At 49.2% G+C, this 19,351-nt stretch overlaps 1 protein-coding gene and 1 long non-coding RNA gene across 4 annotated transcripts in view; both read left to right on the forward strand.

The window, feature by feature from the left end:
* Positions 1-19,351, forward strand: part of LOC145550135 (uncharacterized) — a 99,130-nt gene that overhangs the window by 67,159 nt on the left and 12,620 nt on the right. For all 3 annotated transcript variants that reach the window (XR_014085992.1, XR_014085993.1, XM_081603743.1), the window contains exons 2-3: positions 10,838-11,005; positions 18,335-18,422. Coding sequence is in view for 1 of the 3 variants with exons in the window: in XM_081603743.1 (XP_081459869.1) it covers positions 10,982-11,005; positions 18,335-18,422 (112 nt within the window). In the remaining 2 variants the exon portion in view is untranslated. The remainder of the gene's footprint in view (positions 1-10,837; positions 11,006-18,334; positions 18,423-19,351) is intronic.
* Positions 5,513-10,542, forward strand: LOC145550233 (uncharacterized). The gene is made up of 3 exons (XR_014086146.1): positions 5,513-6,414; positions 6,605-7,884; positions 7,958-10,542. It is a non-coding gene; the product is annotated as an uncharacterized LOC145550233 (long non-coding RNA).

A 19,351-nucleotide genomic window follows, 5' to 3' on the forward strand; every position in this document is an offset into this window, starting at 1 on the left:
GGAACCTCCTCCTCCTCCCAGGAACCTCCTCCTCCTCTCAGGAACCTCCTCCTCCCAGGAACCTCCTCCTCCTCTCAGGAACCTCCTCCTCCTCCCAGGAACCTCCTCCTCCTCCCAGGAACCTCCTCTCAGGAACCTCCTCCTCTCAGGAACCTCCTCCTCCTCTCAGGAACCTCCTCCTCTCAGGAACCTCCTCCTCCTCAGGAACCTCCTCCTCCTCTCAGGAACCTCCTCCTCTCAGGAACCTCCTCCTCCTCTCAGGAACCTCCTCCTCCCAGGAACCTCCTCCTCCTCTCAGGAACCTCCTCCTCTCAGGAACCTCCTCCTCCCAGGAACCTCCTCCTCCTCTCAGGAACCTCCTCCTCCTCTCAGGAACCTCCTCCTCCTCCCAGGAACCTCCTCCTCTCAGGAACCTCCTCCTCCCACCTCCTCCTCCTCCCCGGAACCTCCTCCTCCTCCCAGGAACCTCCTCCTCCTCCCAGGAACCTCCTCCTCCCCTCAGGAACCTCCTCTCAGGTACCTCCTCCTCCCAGGAACCTCCTCCTCCCAGGAACCTCCTCCTCCTCCCAGGAACGTCCTCCCAGGAACCTCCTCTCAGGAACCTCCTCCTCTCAGGAACCTCCTCCTCCTCTCAGGAACCTCCTCCTCTCAGGAACCTCCTCCTCCCTCCTCCTCCTCTCAGGAACCTCCTCCTCCTCTCAGGAACCTCCTCCTCTCAGGAACCTCCTCCTCCTCTCAGGAACCTCCTCTCAGGAACCTCCTCCTCCTCTCAGGAACCTCCTCCTCCTCCCAGGAACCTCCTCCTCCCAGGAACCTCCTCCTCCTCTCAGGAACCTCCTCCTCCTCTCAGGAACCTCCTCCTCCTCTCAGGAACCTCCTCCTCCTCTCAGGAACCTCCTCCTCTCAGGAACCTCCTCCTCTCAGGAACCTCCTCCTCCTCTCAGGAACCTCCTCCTCCTCTCAGGAACCTCCTCCTCCCAGGAACCTCCTCCTCCTCTCAGGAACCTCCTCCTCCCAGGAACCTCCTCCTCCTCTCAGGAACCTCCTCCTCCTCTCAGGAACCTCCTCCTCCCAGGAACCTCCTCCTCCTCCCAGGAACCTCCTCTCAGGAACCTCCTCCTCTCAGGAACCTCCTCCTCTCAGGAACCTCCTCCTCCTCCAGGAACCTCCTCCTCCCCTCAGGAACCTCCTCCTCTCAGGAACCTCCTCCTCCCAGGAACCTCCTCCTCCTCTCAGGAACCTCCTCCTCCCAGGAACCTCCTCCTCCCAGGAACCTCCTCCTCCTCTCAGGAACCTCCTCCTCCTCCCAGGAACCTCCTCCTCCTCCCAGGAACCTCCTCTCAGGAACCTCCTCCTCTCAGGAACCTCCTCCTCCTCTCAGGAACCTCCTCCTCCCAGGAACCTCCTCCTCCTCTCAGGAACCTCCTCCTCTCAGGAACCTCCTCCTCTCAGGAACCTCCTCCTCCTCTCAGGAACCTCCTCCTCCCAGGAACCTCCTCCTCCTCTCAGGAACCTCCTCCTCTCAGGAACCTCCTCCTCCCAGGAACCTCCTCCTCCTCTCAGGAACCTCCTCCTCCTCCCAGGAACCTCCTCCTCCCAGGAACCTCCTCCTCCTCTCAGCACCCTCCTCCTCTCAGGAACCTCCTCCTCCTCAGGATCCTCCTCCCCTCCGGAACCTCCTCCTCTCAGGAACCTCCTCCTCTCAGGAACCTCCTCCTCTCCTCTCAGGAACCTCCTCCTCTCAGGAACCTCCTCCTCCTCTCAGGAACCTCCTCCTCCTCAGGAACCTCCTCCTCCTCTCAGGAACCTCCTCCTCCTCAGGAACCTCCTCCTCTCAGGAACCTCCTCCCAGGAACCTCCTCCTCCTCCCAGGAACCTCCTCCTCCCAGGAACCTCCTCCTCCCAGGAACCTCCTCCTCTCAGGAACCTCCTCCTCCCAGGAACCTCCTCCTCCTCCCAGGAACCTCCTCCTCCCAGGCACCTCCTCCTCCTCTCAGGAACCTCCTCCTCCAGGAACCTCCTCCTCCCAGGAACCTCCTCCTCCTCTCAGGAACCTCCTCCTCCTCCCAGGAACCTCCTCCTCCTCCCAGGAACCTCCTCTCAGGAACCTCCTCCTCTCAGGAACCTCCTCCTCCTCTCAGGAACCTCCTCCTCTCAGGAACCTCCTCCTCCTCCCAGGAACCTCCTCCTCCCAGGAACCTCCTCCTCCTCCCAGGAACCTCCTCCTCTCAGGAACCTCCTCCTCCTCCCAGGAACCTCCTCCTCCTCTCAGGAACCTCCTCCTCCCAGGAACCTCCTCCTCCCAGGAACCTCCTCCTCCTCCCAGGAACCTCCTCCTCCTCCCAGGAACCTCCTCTCAGGAACCTCCTCCTCTCAGGAACCTCCTCCTCCTCTCAGGAACCTCCTCCTCTCAGGAACCTCCTCCTCTCAGGAACCTCCTCCTCCTCTCAGGAACCTCCTCCTCCCAGGAACCTCCTCCTCCTCTCAGGAACCTCCTCCTCCCAGGAACCTCCTCCTCCCAGGAACCTCCTCCTCCTCTCAGGAACCTCCTCCTCCTCCCAGGAACCTCCTCTCAGGAACCTCCTCCTCCCAGGAACCTCCTCCTCCTCTCAGGAACCTCCTCCTCTCAGGAACCTCCTCCTCTCAGGAACCTCCTCCTCTCAGGAACCTCCTCCTCCTCTCAGGAACCTCCTCCTCTCAGGAACCTCCTCCTCCTCTCAGGAACCTCCTCCTCTCAGGAACCTCCTCCTCCTCCCAGGAACCTCCTCCTCTCAGGAACCTCCTCCTCCTCCCAGGAACCTCCTGGGAGCCGGGGAATAAACCCTCCAGGTGGGATCTTTCATCGATCGCTGGTGAATTTTGCCAGCAGCCAAACGGAAAACCATTTCTTGACCTTTTGAAACTTTGACCTGTAATATCGGAAAAATGAATATTCAGGAGGAATTGCATTTTCTTTCATATGAATTATAATCTGCATTTCTGGGAAATTAAATTTACTTGGAGTCTGAGGAATAAAGAATGAGTTTTACTGAACTAAAAGCTGAAGACGAGTGGAAACGATCGTGTGGCTTTGCAGGCCGGCGAAGCAGGAAGTTGTATGAAGCTCAACCAAAACGAGGAATTTTATCTATAATCCGAGTTTCTGAGAATCCAGAAGGAAAAGATTTTACATGTAAACTTTAACTGGAAATGGAAAATCAGCCTCTTGTCTTCTTTTGGTTTGATGAACCAAAAGAAGACAAGAGGCTGAAAGAATCTCTTCCTGAAACAAACATTCAGGTGGAGAAGGACGACGATCTGAGGACGAAACGCCAAGTCAGCAAGTCACAGCAGTCACAGGCTGAGGGGGCGAGTCTCCAGTGAGCCGATGGGAGACGGGCAGCGACTCCTGCTGCTGGGAACCTCCTCCTCCTCCCAGGAACCTCCTCTCAGGAACCTCCTCCTCCTCCCAGGAACGTCCTCCCAGGAACCTCCTCCTCCTCCCAGGAACCTCCTCCTCCCCTCAGTAACCTCCTCCTCCCAGGAACCTCCTCCTCCCAGGAACCTCCTGCTCCTCCCAGGAACCTCCTCTCAGGATCCTCCTCCTCCTCCCAGGAACGTCCTCCCAGGAACCTCCTCTTCCCCTCAGGAACCTCCTCCTCCCCTCAGTAACCTCCTCCTCCCAGGAACCTCCTCCTCCCAGGAACCTCCTCCTCCCAGGATCCTCCTCCCCTCAGGAACGTCCTCCTCCTCCCAGGAACGTCCTCCCAGGAACCTCCTGCTCCTCCCCTCAGGAACCTCCTGCTCTCCGGAGCGGCAGCAGGAATCCTGCCGTGTTTATCAGCTCCAGCCTTTATTACCACTTAAGGAAATTCTCCCCGTCTGCGTTTCTTTGTCAGATGTTTTTCTGCTGTCAGAATGTCGGATTACTTTTTAAGGCGGATCGCCGTTTACATGACTTTGCATTTCCGCTGACGCTTTGAAGTGTGGGAGCGCGGCCTTTCTGCATCACCTCCTGCGACGCTGCGAGTGGGAGAACGTCTGCATGTATTATTCCCTTATATATTCATTTAGCCGCTTACTTTGTTGGCGGGGATTAGCGGCGGTGAGAGCGGCAGCGTCTTAAGGCCTCACCGGCCGCCTGCCACTTCTAATGACACTTCAGACTAAGACGGGCTAAGTCCAGAGCAGGTTTATTAGTTTGGAGAATGCTTGAATGCATCCAGCTTTCTTCCTGTGGGCGTTTGAGCTGGAAGCGTGGCGGTGAGGGGCGGCCATGATGGAGCGGCTCTGCCAGCGCTCCGGAGTGAGAAGGATGCCCAACACGAGGAACATTTCCGTCTCAAACAGCCACGTTACCTAATGAAGGATGTAAATCTGGCTCTCCTCCGCTCCCTCATGGCTGCAGCCAGTTTTCTATAATAATGTCATTTAATTGCGTCTCATTGTTTATCTGACAAGGCCTCCCTCGGGGCTGTTTCCACTCTTACTTTGTATTCTTGCTTTTGTCTGCTCAGTCTGCGCTCCTCATCCGTTCTGCAGACAAAGAAACAATAAAGCGGGATGAGCAGCGGAGGCCAATGTTTGTCCGCCTGCAGTGACAGGTGCGAAGGCCAGGAGGATTGTGGGATAACTGCTGCAGCTGACACAGCTGATTGCATGTTGCTGTGTGTTCCTCGCTTGTGTTTTCCTCTAATTGGTGAGATATATTAGACAGCCAGTCTCGTTAGAGCAGCAGACACATTGGTAAAAAAATAACAAGGTAATCAACAGTTTTTTTCTTTGCTGAACATTTTGTCACGGAAGATTCTCACTTAGTTCTGATTGCCCTTTTTTATTTATTCAGCAGTTCCTGTAATCAGCCTGCCGGGCCGCAGACTCGCATCCTGTCATTAAAGACATGAACATCATTCGCTCTGCGGCCGCCGTTAGCGAACGTCGCTCTGCTGGCCGCCGTTAGCGAACGTCGCTCTGCCGGCCGCCGTTAGCGAACGTCGCTCTGCTGGCCGCCGTTAGCGAACGTCGCTCTGCTGGCCGCCGTTAGCGAACGTCGCTCTGCCAGCGAACGTCGCTGTACCGGCCACCGTTAGCGAACGTCGCTCTGCCGGTCGCCGTTAGCGAATGTCGCTGTAATGGACGCCGTTAGCGAACGTCGCTCTGCTGGCCGCCGTTAGCGAACGTTGCTGTACCGGCCGCCGTTAGCGAACGTCGCTCTGCGGCCGCAGTTAGCGAACGTCGCTGTACCGGCCGCCGTTAGCGAACGTCGCTGTACCGGCCGCCGTTAGCGAACGTTGCTGTACAGGCCGTCGTTAGCGAACGTCGCTGTACAGGCCACTGTTAGCGAACGTTGCTGTACAGGCCGCCGTTAGCAAACGTTGCTGTACCGGCTACCGTTAGCGAACGTCGCTCTGCGGCCGCCGTTAGCGAACGTTGCTGTACCGGCCGCCGTTAGCGAACGTTGCTGTACAGGCCGCCGTTAGCGAACGTTGCTCTGCCAGTCGCCGTTAGCGAACGTTGCTGTACAGGCCGCCGTTAGCGAACGTCGCTCTGCGCCGTTAGCGAACGTCGCTGTACCGGCCGCCGTTAGCGAACGTCACTCTGCCGGACGACGTTAGCAGTAGTTAATCTCGATTGAGAAGTTTTGGAACGTTGTTGGTTCTGTCCGGGTCTATGTTCCCGGACAGAACCGGGAACATCAGCAGATGATTCCATCCGTCAACAATGTTCCGTCTCCAAACATACATGTCCGATCGATCACCACTCTGTCAATCATCCTGTTGATCAGACGTCCATCTGTCACAGTTTGGACCTGACCAGTACTCTTGAGATTAGTCTGAACATTTTCCAAAAGTAGAAAATTTGTTTGAAAAAAATTTGGATGAAAAAGTTTGGACATTCCAAGAAAATTGTTTACATTGATTTTAGAAATTTACTAGAGAAAACATGGAAATTTCTGGGTTTCAAGTCGACAATTTGCTAAAAATGAATAAATTTATCTGAAATTTTCTAGAAAAGTTTTTTCTAGCAAATGTCTGACTTTTGAAACTCAGAAATGTGGATGTTTTTCCAGATGTTGAAATGTGAGTTTCGATGGAAACGCCCTCCTGTCCTCTGTCTGTAGTTCTGCCGTCAGACAGCTGCAGGATTCTAATAGCGGGATGTGATTGAGCTGCTGCCGTCTCTCCTCTGCCGTTTGTGGGGCAGAAGAAAGGTTTCCAGTTTGTTCCGTGTTATTACCCCGCGCTCTTGTCTGCCGGTGCGACGTTGACTGGAGCAGGAGAAAAGGGTGTGTGTTGCATTTCAGTAAAAGTGGAAAATAAACCTCTGCTGGAAGCAAGGTGCACATTTTGTGTCGGAGAGCGACGGGGACAGAGGCAGAGGGAGACGGCGGTAATGGAAGCAGCAGAGTGTCCATCAGCGGCGGCAGCGCAGCAGGTGAAGCAGCTACATGTGTATTTGTGTGTTAGCCGCACCAGCAGAGAAAGAAGAGGCCGCGCGCCGCTCGCTCTGCTGATTGACAGCGGTGGTGTTGGTGGCAGCACACACACCTGAAAACACACCGGAGGCTGTGGGTGACTCACAGCGCGTGTGTGTGTGTGTGTGTGTGTGTGTGAGTGTGTGACAGGCTGTCGGAGGAGCGCTTCCTGTGTCGGGTTCTGCTCTCGGATGAGGTCGGCTGAGTAAAAGCCCCTCGGGGCGGAGGGCGGCCGGGATCCTTTCAGCATTCGGGTCGGAGCGCAGCAGCTGCACGGAAAATTTTTAATCAACTCAAAAAACACTGAAAGGGAGAGAAACTGCAGCGGAGGCTCAGCCTGACCCGGTTCTATCAGGGCCAAGGACCGCAGGGACCCAACCGGCTGCAGACATTTTAAAATCAGGCAGTTTGAACCTGGAAAAGTTCATTTCTCAAATCAACAACCAGCTTCCTTTATAAATGATCAACATTTAGGAAACGGTTCCTGTTTTTGGTATAAAGTGAAGAATTTTCTACTTTCAGTTTTTAAAGCTGTTAGCAGCTGATTAGCATCTCAAATAGCACCTGACCTATGACCCCAAATCTCACTGGAGTTGAAAAGAGGAAGTTCAAACCTCCTTCCATCCCTCATAGTGAGCAGAGATCACATCCCCTACTTCAGCATCTCCCTTTATAAAACCACACAGACGCAGTGAGAATCTGAGGGATGTTTTAGGGAACATTCAGGGTTTCAATCTTTACTGGGACATATTTCTAAATGACTTTCTGCTCTGATATGATTCATATTAAAACATTACATGTGCTGCATGAATCGAACCTGAAGCAGCTCCAGTCGCCCATCAGCGGCGAAGCTGATGCGTCTCAGGTGATCGGGAGGCTGAAAGCACCAAACGGATCGCTGATCTCCTGGCGCTGCAGAACCGGGCCAGCGGGTCGCGGTGAACATACGCAGGCCGCCCAGAGGCGACCCGCGTCTGAAAAGATGCTGCAGCACATCACCGCCAGCACTTCACTGCTTTCAGAAGCTGATGTGGGGGATCAGTTGCTGAGGACTTTGGATCAAGGAACCCCCCCCCCCCCCTCTTCCAGTAAAATATGAGTCTATTATCTGTTCTTATGCATGTTTTGTTTTATTAAAAGCACTGTTTCATTGTCCATGTTTAGCGGAATATTCACGTGTATGTTGGTAGCTATTCGGACTGAGAGTGAAACAAGTTTGGACAGTGATCAGTTTCTAACAGGCGCTTAGTGTTGTCGTCCTCCGTCCCTGCGCCACCGCCAGCTACCACCAGAGGGGGGTGTCCCCAGCTCCCTTCCGACGCCCCACCCCGCGGGTGTGCCACCACGCACCTGCAGGTCATCAGATCATCACCAGGAGCTTAAGAGGAGCCGCCTGACAACACTTCCTCGCCAGAGTGTTGATATCCGCGGTAACAGAAACTAGTAAGAAGGCCTTGCATTGTTAATTCTGCGTGCTCTAACGAATCCATCTCCTCACTCCAGGTTGAACCGAGTCCGAGAGCCGGATCGAATCCGAGACCTATCCATCCGTCAGCTGGACCCGGATTTCTCCGACGAGCACCCTCGGGCTGGTCCCTCTCTCCCTCAGCTCCCCAGCCCTGGCATTTCTGCTCTGCCTCCGGTCCACAGTCCCCCGGATCTGTTTGTTAATAAACCTATGATCTCGAGATTTCTCCTGAGTGTTTTGCTGCATGTGGGTTCAGTGTACTTCTAAAACCATGACACTTGGGGCAGCCTCGGGTCAGAAGGGTCCTAAGTTTCGAGGAGGAAGAAGAAGAAAAAAAATGGCGAATGTAACCGTGATAGTGTAACGCACGGATCGATGAACGTGTTTGTATGTTCAGAAAAAAGGAAGTAAAGGACATTTACAACCACCGCATGTCTCGACACCACTTTTGTTCGAGTGTGCAACACTGATTCACCATTTTAGGAAGCCGTTTCCTGAAACTGCGGCACTGAAACCACGATTATGTTTCTGAACGTAGAAAAAGACGAAGCCAAGCTAGCAGGCTTTCTGTTGGATGTGTCAAACCGACACGCGGCTGCTTCACCCAGTGGTTTGAACTGGTTCTGACCCAGTCTGCCAGGTTCAGGAGCTGCATGCCCACTGATGACATCATCAACGCACAGCTTCGGTTATTACAACTGAAAACCAGCGATCAGCCCGAAACCTGGGAGTAGTGATGACCTCTGACCTCTGACCTGAACCTTCAGAGCCACATTAAGACAGTCACAAAGTCGGCCTTCTGTCACCTGAAGAACATCTCCAGGATTAGAGGACGTATGTCTCAGATCTAGAGAAATTCATCCATGTGTTTATCTTTAGCCGCATTGATTCCTGCAGCAGCGTCTTCACAGGTCTGACTAATAAATCAATCAAACAGCTGCAGCTGATCCAGATGCTGCTGCAGCCGATCCAGAAGCTGCTGCAGCCGACCCAGGAGCTGCTGCTGCTGTTCTGACTAAAACCAGGAAGATAGAGACATAACTCCAGTTTTAAAGTCCCTACACTGGCTCCCTGTAGCTCAGAGAATAGACTTTAAAATACTGATGTTAGTTTATAAATCTCTGAACGGTTTAGCACCACAATACATTAAAGATCTGTTATTGCTGTACCAACCGTCTGGACCCCTCAGGTTCTGGTTCTGGTTCTGCTCTGCATCCCCAGAACCAGAACCAGACGAGGAGAAGCAGCATTCAGCTTCTATGCACCACAGATTTGGAACAAACTTCCAGAAAACTGTAAAACAGCTGAAACACTGAGAGCCTTTAAAACTTAAAACCAGCTGGTTAGAGTTGCTTATGGCTAAATTAGGGTTAGAGTGCGGGTTTTGATGTCTTTAATGTTTTTATCTTTACTTTTTATTTCCTTATTCTCACTGTTTATGTTTTAATGAAGGTTTTAAGGTGTGAGTACCCTTTTACATGGCGTTCTAACTAAAACTCTGAGATTTTAATGTTTTCATCTTTTTTATTATTGTTCTTTGTTTTAATCTTTTTCAAAATCTTTTTCTCTTTCTCTCTGTTTATTCCTGTTTTTATTTTAATTATGTAAAGCACTTTGAAATGCCTTGCCGCTGAAATGTGCTATACAAATAAAATTTGATTGATTGATTGATTGATTGATTGATTGATTGATTGATTGATTGATCATCGTGTAATTGTGCCAACTTTAAACATCATTTTTTAATAAGTTCTGGTTCTGAGACGAATTGAAACGAGTTTATTTTGTTTATCGGAAACATGAGTCACATGATCAACAACCGGACGTTACTACTGGCGTAAACAGGAAGTGATGGACGATGATGGCGCCTCCAACAAACTTCTTGATGTGGGATTTTAACTGAATTGTTGTTTAAAAGGTTTAAAGGAGAGTTAGTGAAACGCTCGAGTCTGATTTAATAAAACCCTGTGATGTTTCCACACCGTCCTTCATCGTGTTCCTGCTCGTCTCTCTGGTCTGATGGACGTTTTGATGCAGATCCGTTTTGAACGCCGTCGTCTCGTATCGCTGGCCTCCTGCTCTGCTGTCGGCGCAAACACAAGCCGTCGATCCGTCAGGCAGACGAGGCGGGCGCCGGCGCGCCGTGATGGACTGACATTTAGGGGGAGAACAGAATGTTCCTGCTGATCTTCATCACCCTTCAGTTTCCCTCTCACACTTTGAACTTCCTCTGCTTTGCCCTTTTTCTCCTGCTGCTTTTCCTCAGATCTTCTTTTTCATCCTGTTCTCTCTCCACACCTGCCATCTCACATTCCTGTTTTTGTTTTTTATTATCCCTCCCACATTTTATTATTTCTCACTTGAATATTATTTTAAAAAAAACTCAAGAAAACTGAAATAAACTCAATGCTGAGAATCACTAGACATTAAAGGGACCATAATGTATAAAATCAACTTATTTAAAGTTTACATCATGTTATAATATTAATCCTTCTTCATAATCATGTCTGCAGTGTTTCCTTGACTCTTTCATGCGTGTTTGAGAAATAATTTAATCTCCATGGCAACCGTTCAGGGTGCCTAAACGCTTGCCCTGTGCTCCTCCAGACTAGCAGCAGCAGCAGTTATCAGACTGCCTGTAAACAGCAAAATGGAGGAGCACAGCTGAGACGCAGGAGCTTCTTAAAGAGACAGAGGCCCAATTTAACTTATTTTAAAATTAAACATTTTGAACGACTGAAGTTACCACTTTTAAAAATCAAAACTTCAGAAACTGTTTTAATGAGGAAACTTTTCTAGATCTGCTTTCTGTTGATGTGTTTTAACGTTTATTAGAGGTTTGATTCAGAGTTTTTCCAGCTTAGATCATGATTTTAGCCAGTCGCTGATATAAACCTGTTTCCTCTGCGCCCTGTTAGGACTGCTGGATGTTTTCCAGCTGATGTCGACGTGAAGCTCGGTGTGTGAGGCCGTCCAGCGCCTCGCATCAGACAGCCGGACTGAGGAGGAGGAGGAAAACTTCCCCTCTTCACCCTGTGACTCCTCACGCCGCAGCGCCGCTTATGTCGTCTGCAGCCCAACAAAAGGTCAAACTCCACCGCTGACCCCTTCTCTCATTAGTGAAAAAAGTTCCTGCAGGAAAGTTGCGTCGTATTTCAGCTCGTTATGTTTGGGGGCTGATTATGACAGAAGAGGTGGCAGCAAACCTCTGTGTACGACGACGTGATGGGCTGTGAGCGAGTCGCAGCTGCTGCAGGTTCACTTAATTAGGCGTCATTCAGGAAATGACACCAGAACGTCTCATTTGGTGGAAAAATGAGGCGCGTTAGTGAGAAATGCACCGAGTGGCTTTCTTGTTGGTCGGTGGAGACTAATTGCTGGAGCATCACCACCCTCTGCTCTTCTTCTCTGCTCTGTTTTGATTCGCCGTCATGGCGGCGCTTTCCTCACGCTCTCCTGTAAGGAAACGCGCCGCCGCCGCCGCCTGCTGGGCCCCGGATAGACTAATCACCGCTGCGGCTTGATGAGCTGCGCGGCCCGTTTGGCTGGGTGGGCGTCGCGCGTTTTCTCCTCCCCGCTTGGACAAATGTGCGTTCAGTTTCCTGGCACCTAATTGACAGGAAGCGGATCAGTTGCTGCTTCTGATTCGGATGTCTAACAGCAGATTAGACGCTCCTGCCTGTCATTCCTCCCCTAACGCTGCTTTTTGTTTCCTGCTGCTCTGCCGTCATCCAGCTGCATACGGCGCGGCGCTAATGAGGCCCGTTTAGACAAAGGGAGAACCTCGTCTCATCCCAGCTCCGTTTGGATCCACCTCAGCTTCATGCGCTGCTGATATTCTCCAGCTTAATGATCCACTCTGGGACCGCGGCTTCTGAAGGTGTTGGGAACATTAGCGGCGCTGCAGGAGCTGCAGGGGCTCCTGGGTCCGGCCCCGCCCTGCGCCGTACCCAACCCGCCCTGATGGGACGGGATGAGCTGCATCACTTCCTGCTCTGGATGAACAGGCGCGCAGGGAGATCCGTCTGAGCATCAGATGAAGGGAAACTTCAACAAAAAGCCGCGTTAAGATCTGCAGGAGTTTCACTTCAGCAGAGACTAGAAATGAGAATAACAACAAAAATGAGATTTAATCCTGAAAAACAAACTCAGATTTATACATGCTTCTCTTTTAAAACTCTTCTACGTTTATCTCTGTTTTCTAAAAGCTGCAGAAATGAAAAGGAATCTGTCAAATTTATTCACGATCAGAGCAAACAATAAAATAACCAAATAAACTTCTGATTCTGAAGAAATAATTTAAATTGTGGCCTGAAACCAGAGAAGTTTATTCTGATTTAACTTCAGAGAAGAAGCAGTTTGTGTAAACTTCTGGTTTTAATTAAGACTTCATTATTCTGGATTTTTAAAACACAAATCATCTCTGCGGCTTTTTACAGTTTGGTTGTGGCTCCTTTTGCTTGAATTTCTGCATCAGTGCTGTGAGATCACTTGACTACCTTCAGTTTTTCCTTCCACTCAACCTTCCATTGACATGCCTGCATGCAGCACTCTGCAGGTTTCCCATTTCGTCTGAATTAAAACAACTTGTTGAGACGCAGCTCTGGCGTTCCTGGACATTATGTAACATTTGAATCATAAATTTCCCAGTAAGTTATTAACTTGTTATTGACTCCAAATCTGGGGGAGTGGTGACATCAGAGCTCAGGTTTGTCATCCTGCAGCGGAGGACAGCTGGACGGCAGGCTGGGCGGTAATGTGTGAGGAACAGACTGTTTTCCCCATCAGGAGTAATTTCAATGGATTCTGATGCGAGCGTCGCGTTGGTGTGTGTGTGAGCAGACGGCCCGGGTGGATGTGTGTGAGGCGCTGTGTGTTGTGTAGGCGGAACCTTCTGGAGTGTTGGAGGAAAACCCAGAGGGCCGACGCGAATCACTGGACCGCAGCAACGAGCCACTGATTCATCTCAGACCTGCTGAATTCTTCTCCTCATTCACTTCAGGGTTTCAGACTTAAAATATTAAATATATCAGACTTCAGATTAAACAAGGTGCAGAATTATGCGTGCTAGTTTTTTAAAGCTACTTTAGACGGCCACACGGGGGCAGTATAGAGCAGAGCCTGAGCGGGTCAAACCCTGAGCTAAAACATGATGCTGCTTTTTGTGCTGCAGTCTCCACACGGTGTGGATGAGAAGGTTAAAGATGAGGCTCTGAAGCCGCCGCCGCCTCAGCAGGTTGTTGTTGGTTTGGGTCAGTTTCAGCCGAGTGAAGAGCAGGGAGCCGAGTTCACGACCAGGAGGAACTCCGTGTTCAGGAGGAGGTGAGTTAGTTGAACAGGAATGCAGGCCGAACGTTTGAAGGACCGTCTTGAAAATGAAAAATGTTTTGCGATTGTAGATGTATAACGACACCATGCTCACTGAAGCAGGAAACGTTGTTTCTACTAATCCAACATCTATCAGCTGCCGTCTCCAGTGAATCCGACAGCTGGTAGGTCAGAGTCTGTCGACTCGCCATGCCTGGTTTCTAAACACTCCTTCCTGACAGAGCTGCTGCTGCCTCCTCTCTCTCGTGTGTGTGTGTGTGTGTGTGTGTGTGTGTGTGTGTGTGTGTGTGTGTGTGTGTGTGTGTGTGTGTGTGTGTGTGTGTGTTCGGTTAGAAGCAGGCAGATGTCTGACAGCACTCTGACGTTCCGTCCTGCTGTCTGTCTGTCTGCGACTCCAGGATCGTCCACATGCATGCAAACACTTTCACACATCGGCTGCCGGTCCCATCGGACCTAATTGGCCCAGTCTGCTTAGTACAGCACTATTATTCAGCTCTACTTACAAAGAAAGTGTGTAGCAAAGCTTCCCGGTGACACTTCAGGAAGTCCCTGGAGAGCTTCATGCTTTGACACATCTGTCGCTGGGGGAGGAAGGAACACCTTTCAAACAAGTCCAAAATATTTCACAGCCGGAGCTGGGAGGAAAACGTGAAAGCTTCAACAAAAAAATGTTAATGCCCATCACAGGCTCACACAGCACAGCCATGATTATGTTTCCCTCAGACGACTTATCAGAAATAATTCTTCCCTCTCCTGCTTGATTGCTTCGCCGTCCGTCCCCCAACAACAAGCCAACAGCCAGTTTGGTTCTGATCAGACCCCCTGCCTGACAGAAATCAGGACCTGGTGTTGCCGTGTCTCCACCTCAATCACTGCCCCAATCATCGGCGCTCTCTGTTCAGGAACTCCTTCCTCCCTACGTATGGCCGCTCGGCGCGTTAATCATCCGCCGGTTGTTTAAAATAACGTCCTCGTCTGTCGCCAGCTGCGTCTGTAATGTCACCGGATAGGAATGTTTGCCCCTTCAGCCATAAACTCTGCATTATTTGGGTAATAATGCATGTAAATACTGTATGTTGGCTGCAATCATTTTGCTGCCTAGTAAACACGTCAACCCAACGTGGAGTTAAAGATTGTCTGCCGGTCAGTGGAAGCGTATATCAACATTCCAGATTGCTTAATGACTCCAAACCCACCAAAGAAATTCATGACATTTTGCTGTAAACAAGTTTCCCTGGTGTTTAAAATGTAATTCAGTAAAGCAGCAGATTTATGAGAATGCTTTTCTCCGTCCTCGTTGGAGATGTCTGCGTTTTCTGTTGGCTTCTCTCATGCTGCGTCGCTTTACCATCGGAGTAAATAATATTCCAATATGTTTCTTTCTCTGCAATCAGAAACACACCTGCTGTTTCTGAAAGAGACAATTAGAACAAACTCCATCATGAGAAACAGTTTAAGGTCTATTTCTGACGCTGCTCTTCAAAATAAAGCTGCGTTGAATTGGACCAGGGAAGACTTTTATTCATAAATCAGCTGAATGGACAGTGATGTGAAAGAACATGATTTATTCTGCTTTTGAAAAGATGGAGATTCAGGTTCGCCTTGAAAAAAGCAGCTTTCCCTTGGAGAATGACGCAAATGAATCTCCGAACGTCTGTTAGGTAACAGTTCAACCTGAACATTATTCCTGTAAAACTGACGGAACAGGAATGTTTTCCCACCTGCCTGTTTGGTAGAAAATGCATTTAAAGTGAGTTTAAAATCATCTTGGGTGATGAGAACAGGATAGTTCGTCTCCAAATCGGCTCCTGGATTATAGTTTTAGTGAAACTGCAGCCTGTTGTTGCCTCAACTAATCAATCTGTTTAGAAAACTTGGAAAGTTAATTCTTGTTCAGCTTTTAAAATCCATCAAACCCCCTGATTAAAGCTCACTTTCATTAGTACAAATTGACCAAGAGTTCACTCGACTGCAGAGGATAAGTTCATTAGAGCTCCCAGCCCAAGAATTGCCAATTAACAGCACATCATAGCAGCGCAGCATCAATGCTTCCCAGAGTTCAAACAGCAGACGAGTCTGAAAGAGGCTGACTTTCTGGCTAAACTCTCCTTACTGTGAGGCTGAAGACAGTAATGTAGACAGAGAGGCATTAAAGAAGGAGTCTAGGCTCTGGACTAATGAGTCTGAACTTGATTTGTCTGGATTCACCAATGAATGAAGGACAGGAAGCTCCGGTGGAGGTTTGGGAGGTTTGGTGCTGCATTCACAGTTTGACTAAAACTCTGAACGGAGCAGGAAAGTTTGTTTAAAGCTGAGTTTTATTAAACCTCCTTGGAGTAAAAAGTGTAAGGAAAGTTAAAACATCAGGATCCATAAAAGCTGCCAACTAATACAGTTTTCCCTCCTGATGGTCCGGTCGACCCGGTTCTACTGGAACCAGAACATCTGCTCCACCTCCAGCTGCTCTGAGTCAAACCAACCTGTTCCCCTCCTGGCCTGTGGGGGCGCTGCACCAAGAACCACTGAAGGAAACGACACAGAAACCTCTGAAGACGCTGAGAGCAACTTCCTTCTTCAACAGATGGAAACAAGATGGAGGATTTTAGCGGCTGGAGGATTTCTCTTTAGGCTAAAGACCAGGAGCCATTTCTGCTGCTAGCGCTAGGCTAGCATGTTAGCTTTGGTTGGATTTACCCAGAATGCCCTGCATTTAGTCCACTTCCTGCTTTTGGAGCGGTCTCTTTTTCGCCTTTATTTCTGGAGTGACCCTGCAGTTCGTTCCTCTTCCATTCGATGACCATGTGGGAGATTTCTCCACCTTCAGTCGGTTTAAACATCGTTATGGAGGAAGAAGCTACACTGACACCAAACAGTAACTTCAGCCTGATGGGTTTATCCTCCTAAATGTAAAACCTGAACTCTGGTTTGTGCAGCGAAGGTTTGGGTTTATTTTTCTGCTCATCCCTCTGCCTCCCAGAAACCCTCTGCACAATTTGGAGGTGTTTGCATCTCGATGTGCTCTGATGCACTTTCAGTTGGCTAGCAGGGCAGGACAAGTCTTGAGCTGAAGTTCTCCTAATGCGACCCACAAGATCTGAGCTGGTTGGGTGTGGATGGAGGTTTGATGAGCTTGGAGTAGAAGTGGAGAAGCTGCAGTGATGTAAATAAAGTCCTGGCCTCGTCTGCTCTGTCCTGACGGCCACATCGCGCCGCTGTGCTGCCTGAAGCAGCCTGTCTCTTCCCTTCTCTCTCCGCCTCGTCTTCCTGAGCCAGAGTGAATCTGTGCGAATGAGTTCTGACGTCTCGTCTTTACCAGGACTAATTTCCCAGGGGAAAACAGGCGTTTGGCATGTTTACATTTTATTCCCATTTCCCTGCCGCCTTAACAAAACAGCCTTCAATCTGCTCTTTTCTTCCTGCGTCGTAAATGAGGAAAACAAACACTGACCTGCCGTAACAGGAGCAGAAGCTGTGAGAGCATCAGAGTCCGGGTGGGAGACGGGAACCCGCCGGGTCGGCATCACCGGCCCGGTTTCTCCTCAGGGTTCCTCCTCATAGACATGGTGATTACTGAGTGGAGCTGGAAGCCTGATGAAGCTTCAGGGGCGATTTGGAGGCGACGGCCTCCAGCCTCCAGCTTCCTGATGATTTTAGGTGGAGAATTATCTGTACGGTGGAAAACATCCACTGCTTTGTTCATTTATTCTTCCATTCGTTTAGTTTCACAAAGCAGCCTCCACTTCACCTGAGTGTAAATGTTGTTTACCTTTGAAATTAAAATGCATTTTTGTGTTTGGCAGAAACAGCCTCAGACTGAGTGCTTCAAGCCTGGAGAGCCGATTAAATGTCAGTTGTACTTGACACAAGCTTTCACATGCGGTTCGGCCTTAAAGCTTTCAGGGCTTCTTTTTATTCCACATCCTGATTAAATCATCATGATTGTTGTTAAAATGCTCCGATTCTCCTCAGAGCTGCTCATTTTAAATGAGTTATTTTAACTCACTGAATGTCTTCAATCAGATTAAAAATGTCTCTGAACAGGAAATGAGTTCACATCATATAATCCACCTTGAAAAGGTTTTTGCAAACAAACTTTGATGCGTTTTGTTGGAGTTTGAGCCAAAAATCTGAACATTCAGCTAACAGAACCTTTTTAATTCACTGAGATATTAAGGGATGGTTTGCCTGGTTTGGAGTGGCCTAGTCAAAGTCCAAATCTGTTCCGCTTTCTTTAGCTCCATCTTCAGATTCAAAAACTTTCTTTCATAGAAGAAATGGCTGCTTTAGAGCCAGACTTGCCAGCAGTATGGATAATTTTGGGTTATGGAGAATAATCCGTTCAGCAGTGGTCATTATGTTTTGCCTGGTTCCAGAATGTCTTGTACCTCAGTGATGCGGTCGTAACGTAGGACGTAATTTAGATCGTTCCTCCCGAGGTCTTCATATCCATCAAAGGGACAATTAAAATAAAATGAACGTCTTTGGAGCTCGGAGAAACTTCACATCTCTGACCGACGCAGAGAATCTGAGAGGATCGGGAGGTTATTGGTTTGGGTCGTACCGGTGTGTGTGTGTGTGTGTGTGTGTGTGTGTGTGTGTGTGTGTGTGTGTGTGTGTGTGTGTGTGTGTGTGTGTGTGTGTGTGTGTGTGTGTGTGTGTGTGTGTGTGTGTGTGTGAGATCAACCCAGTGAAGTGGAGCGGGGCAGAGATGGGCTCCTGGCTGTCAGTCTGATTGTGGTTCTGGATTGGCTGATCAGTGGACCGGAAGCCTGGATCTCTCAGCTCCAGCCTCCATCCCTGCTTCCTCTCCTCCTCCTTCCACCTTCCCTTCATCTACATTTCATCTCCATCTGTTGGATGTGACCCGTTTCCCTGTTCTTCCTCTGGTTTGTCACCCTGTAGTCTTCCTCCGGTTAAAGCCGGGATGAAAACGCGTCTCCAGGTTTTTGTACGTTTAACAGAAGTTGATTTGTGGTGAACGAGCTTCCTCTGTCCTGTGCTGCAGCGCAGGAGCCTCTGGTTTAGTTCAGCATCTTTATTGAATCAGTAAACAGTTTACAATCTGACTGAATGTTTTCCGTTCTCAGGTTCGTTCGCTTTCAGGCAACGATCACATCGAAACGTCTTGGGTCAGAGAAATCCACCCAGACGGACCCAAACCCCGACTGAGCAGCGGTGAGTGAAACTGTTTGTCCTCTGGTTTCATTACTGTTCCGACCCGTTTCATGGCACTTCCACACCGAAGAGTGGTGGGGTAAAAAGTCTGGCCATGCAGGATTGATTGATTGAGAGCAGATTGCCTCGGATTCACTGAAGCAGAAATACATCAACATGTTTTCACTGAAGTAAAAGTAGAAAATATCCGTCCATGAAATGATTAAAATAGTGTTTGGTAAAAAGTTTGATCAAGTTGTCAATCATTTCATATTTTAAAATTACATCATCCAGTGGAACAAATTATGAAGTTAAGTGGAAATTTTGGTATTTTAAGAACCAAAATTACAATAATTTAAAATAAAATCAGGCAAAATAAAAATTTCTTTGAATAAAAATCTTATGAAACTTTAACAAACTGCAGGTTTGTCTGGTGAGTTTTTAAACATTTTTATTTTTCATTCAGTGGGTAGAAAATACGTAAAAATACTTTATAATAAAATGAGTCAAGTAAAAGAAGCAAATTTACTCCTAAAAGTCATTTTTTCCCAAAAGATTCTCATGTAAATGTAACCAGTTTCTGATTAATCTGCTGCTTCTCCTGTATGAATTTATATCTGATGTTGGTTTAACTTTGTTTTTCTCTTAGTTTTACTGCATCAGTTTCCCAGTGGGACTGAATAAACCTCTTTAGATCAGACCAGTCTGATCCCAGTCTCTTACTGGTTTCCAGTCTGTACAGCAGCTGCAGGTGAAGCTTCATTTGAAGCGTTTTGAGTATTGATCATCAGGTGATTAGTGGGACAAACTGAACATTAGCGCTGGTTTGTTTCTGCCAGCAGGTGAGAGGCTCTCCTCCTCTCTTTACCCCGTTATTCCTCAGGATTCATCCCATTCTTCCCTCTCTGTCACCCCCTAATTTGAAGTGCAATAGTTTCCCTCTGGCAGGA

This window comes from Poecilia reticulata, chromosome 23, assembly GCF_904066995.2.
Source record: "Poecilia reticulata chromosome 23, P_reticulata-male-v2, whole genome shotgun sequence".
Lineage (NCBI taxonomy): Eukaryota > Metazoa > Chordata > Actinopteri > Cyprinodontiformes > Poeciliidae > Poecilia > Poecilia reticulata.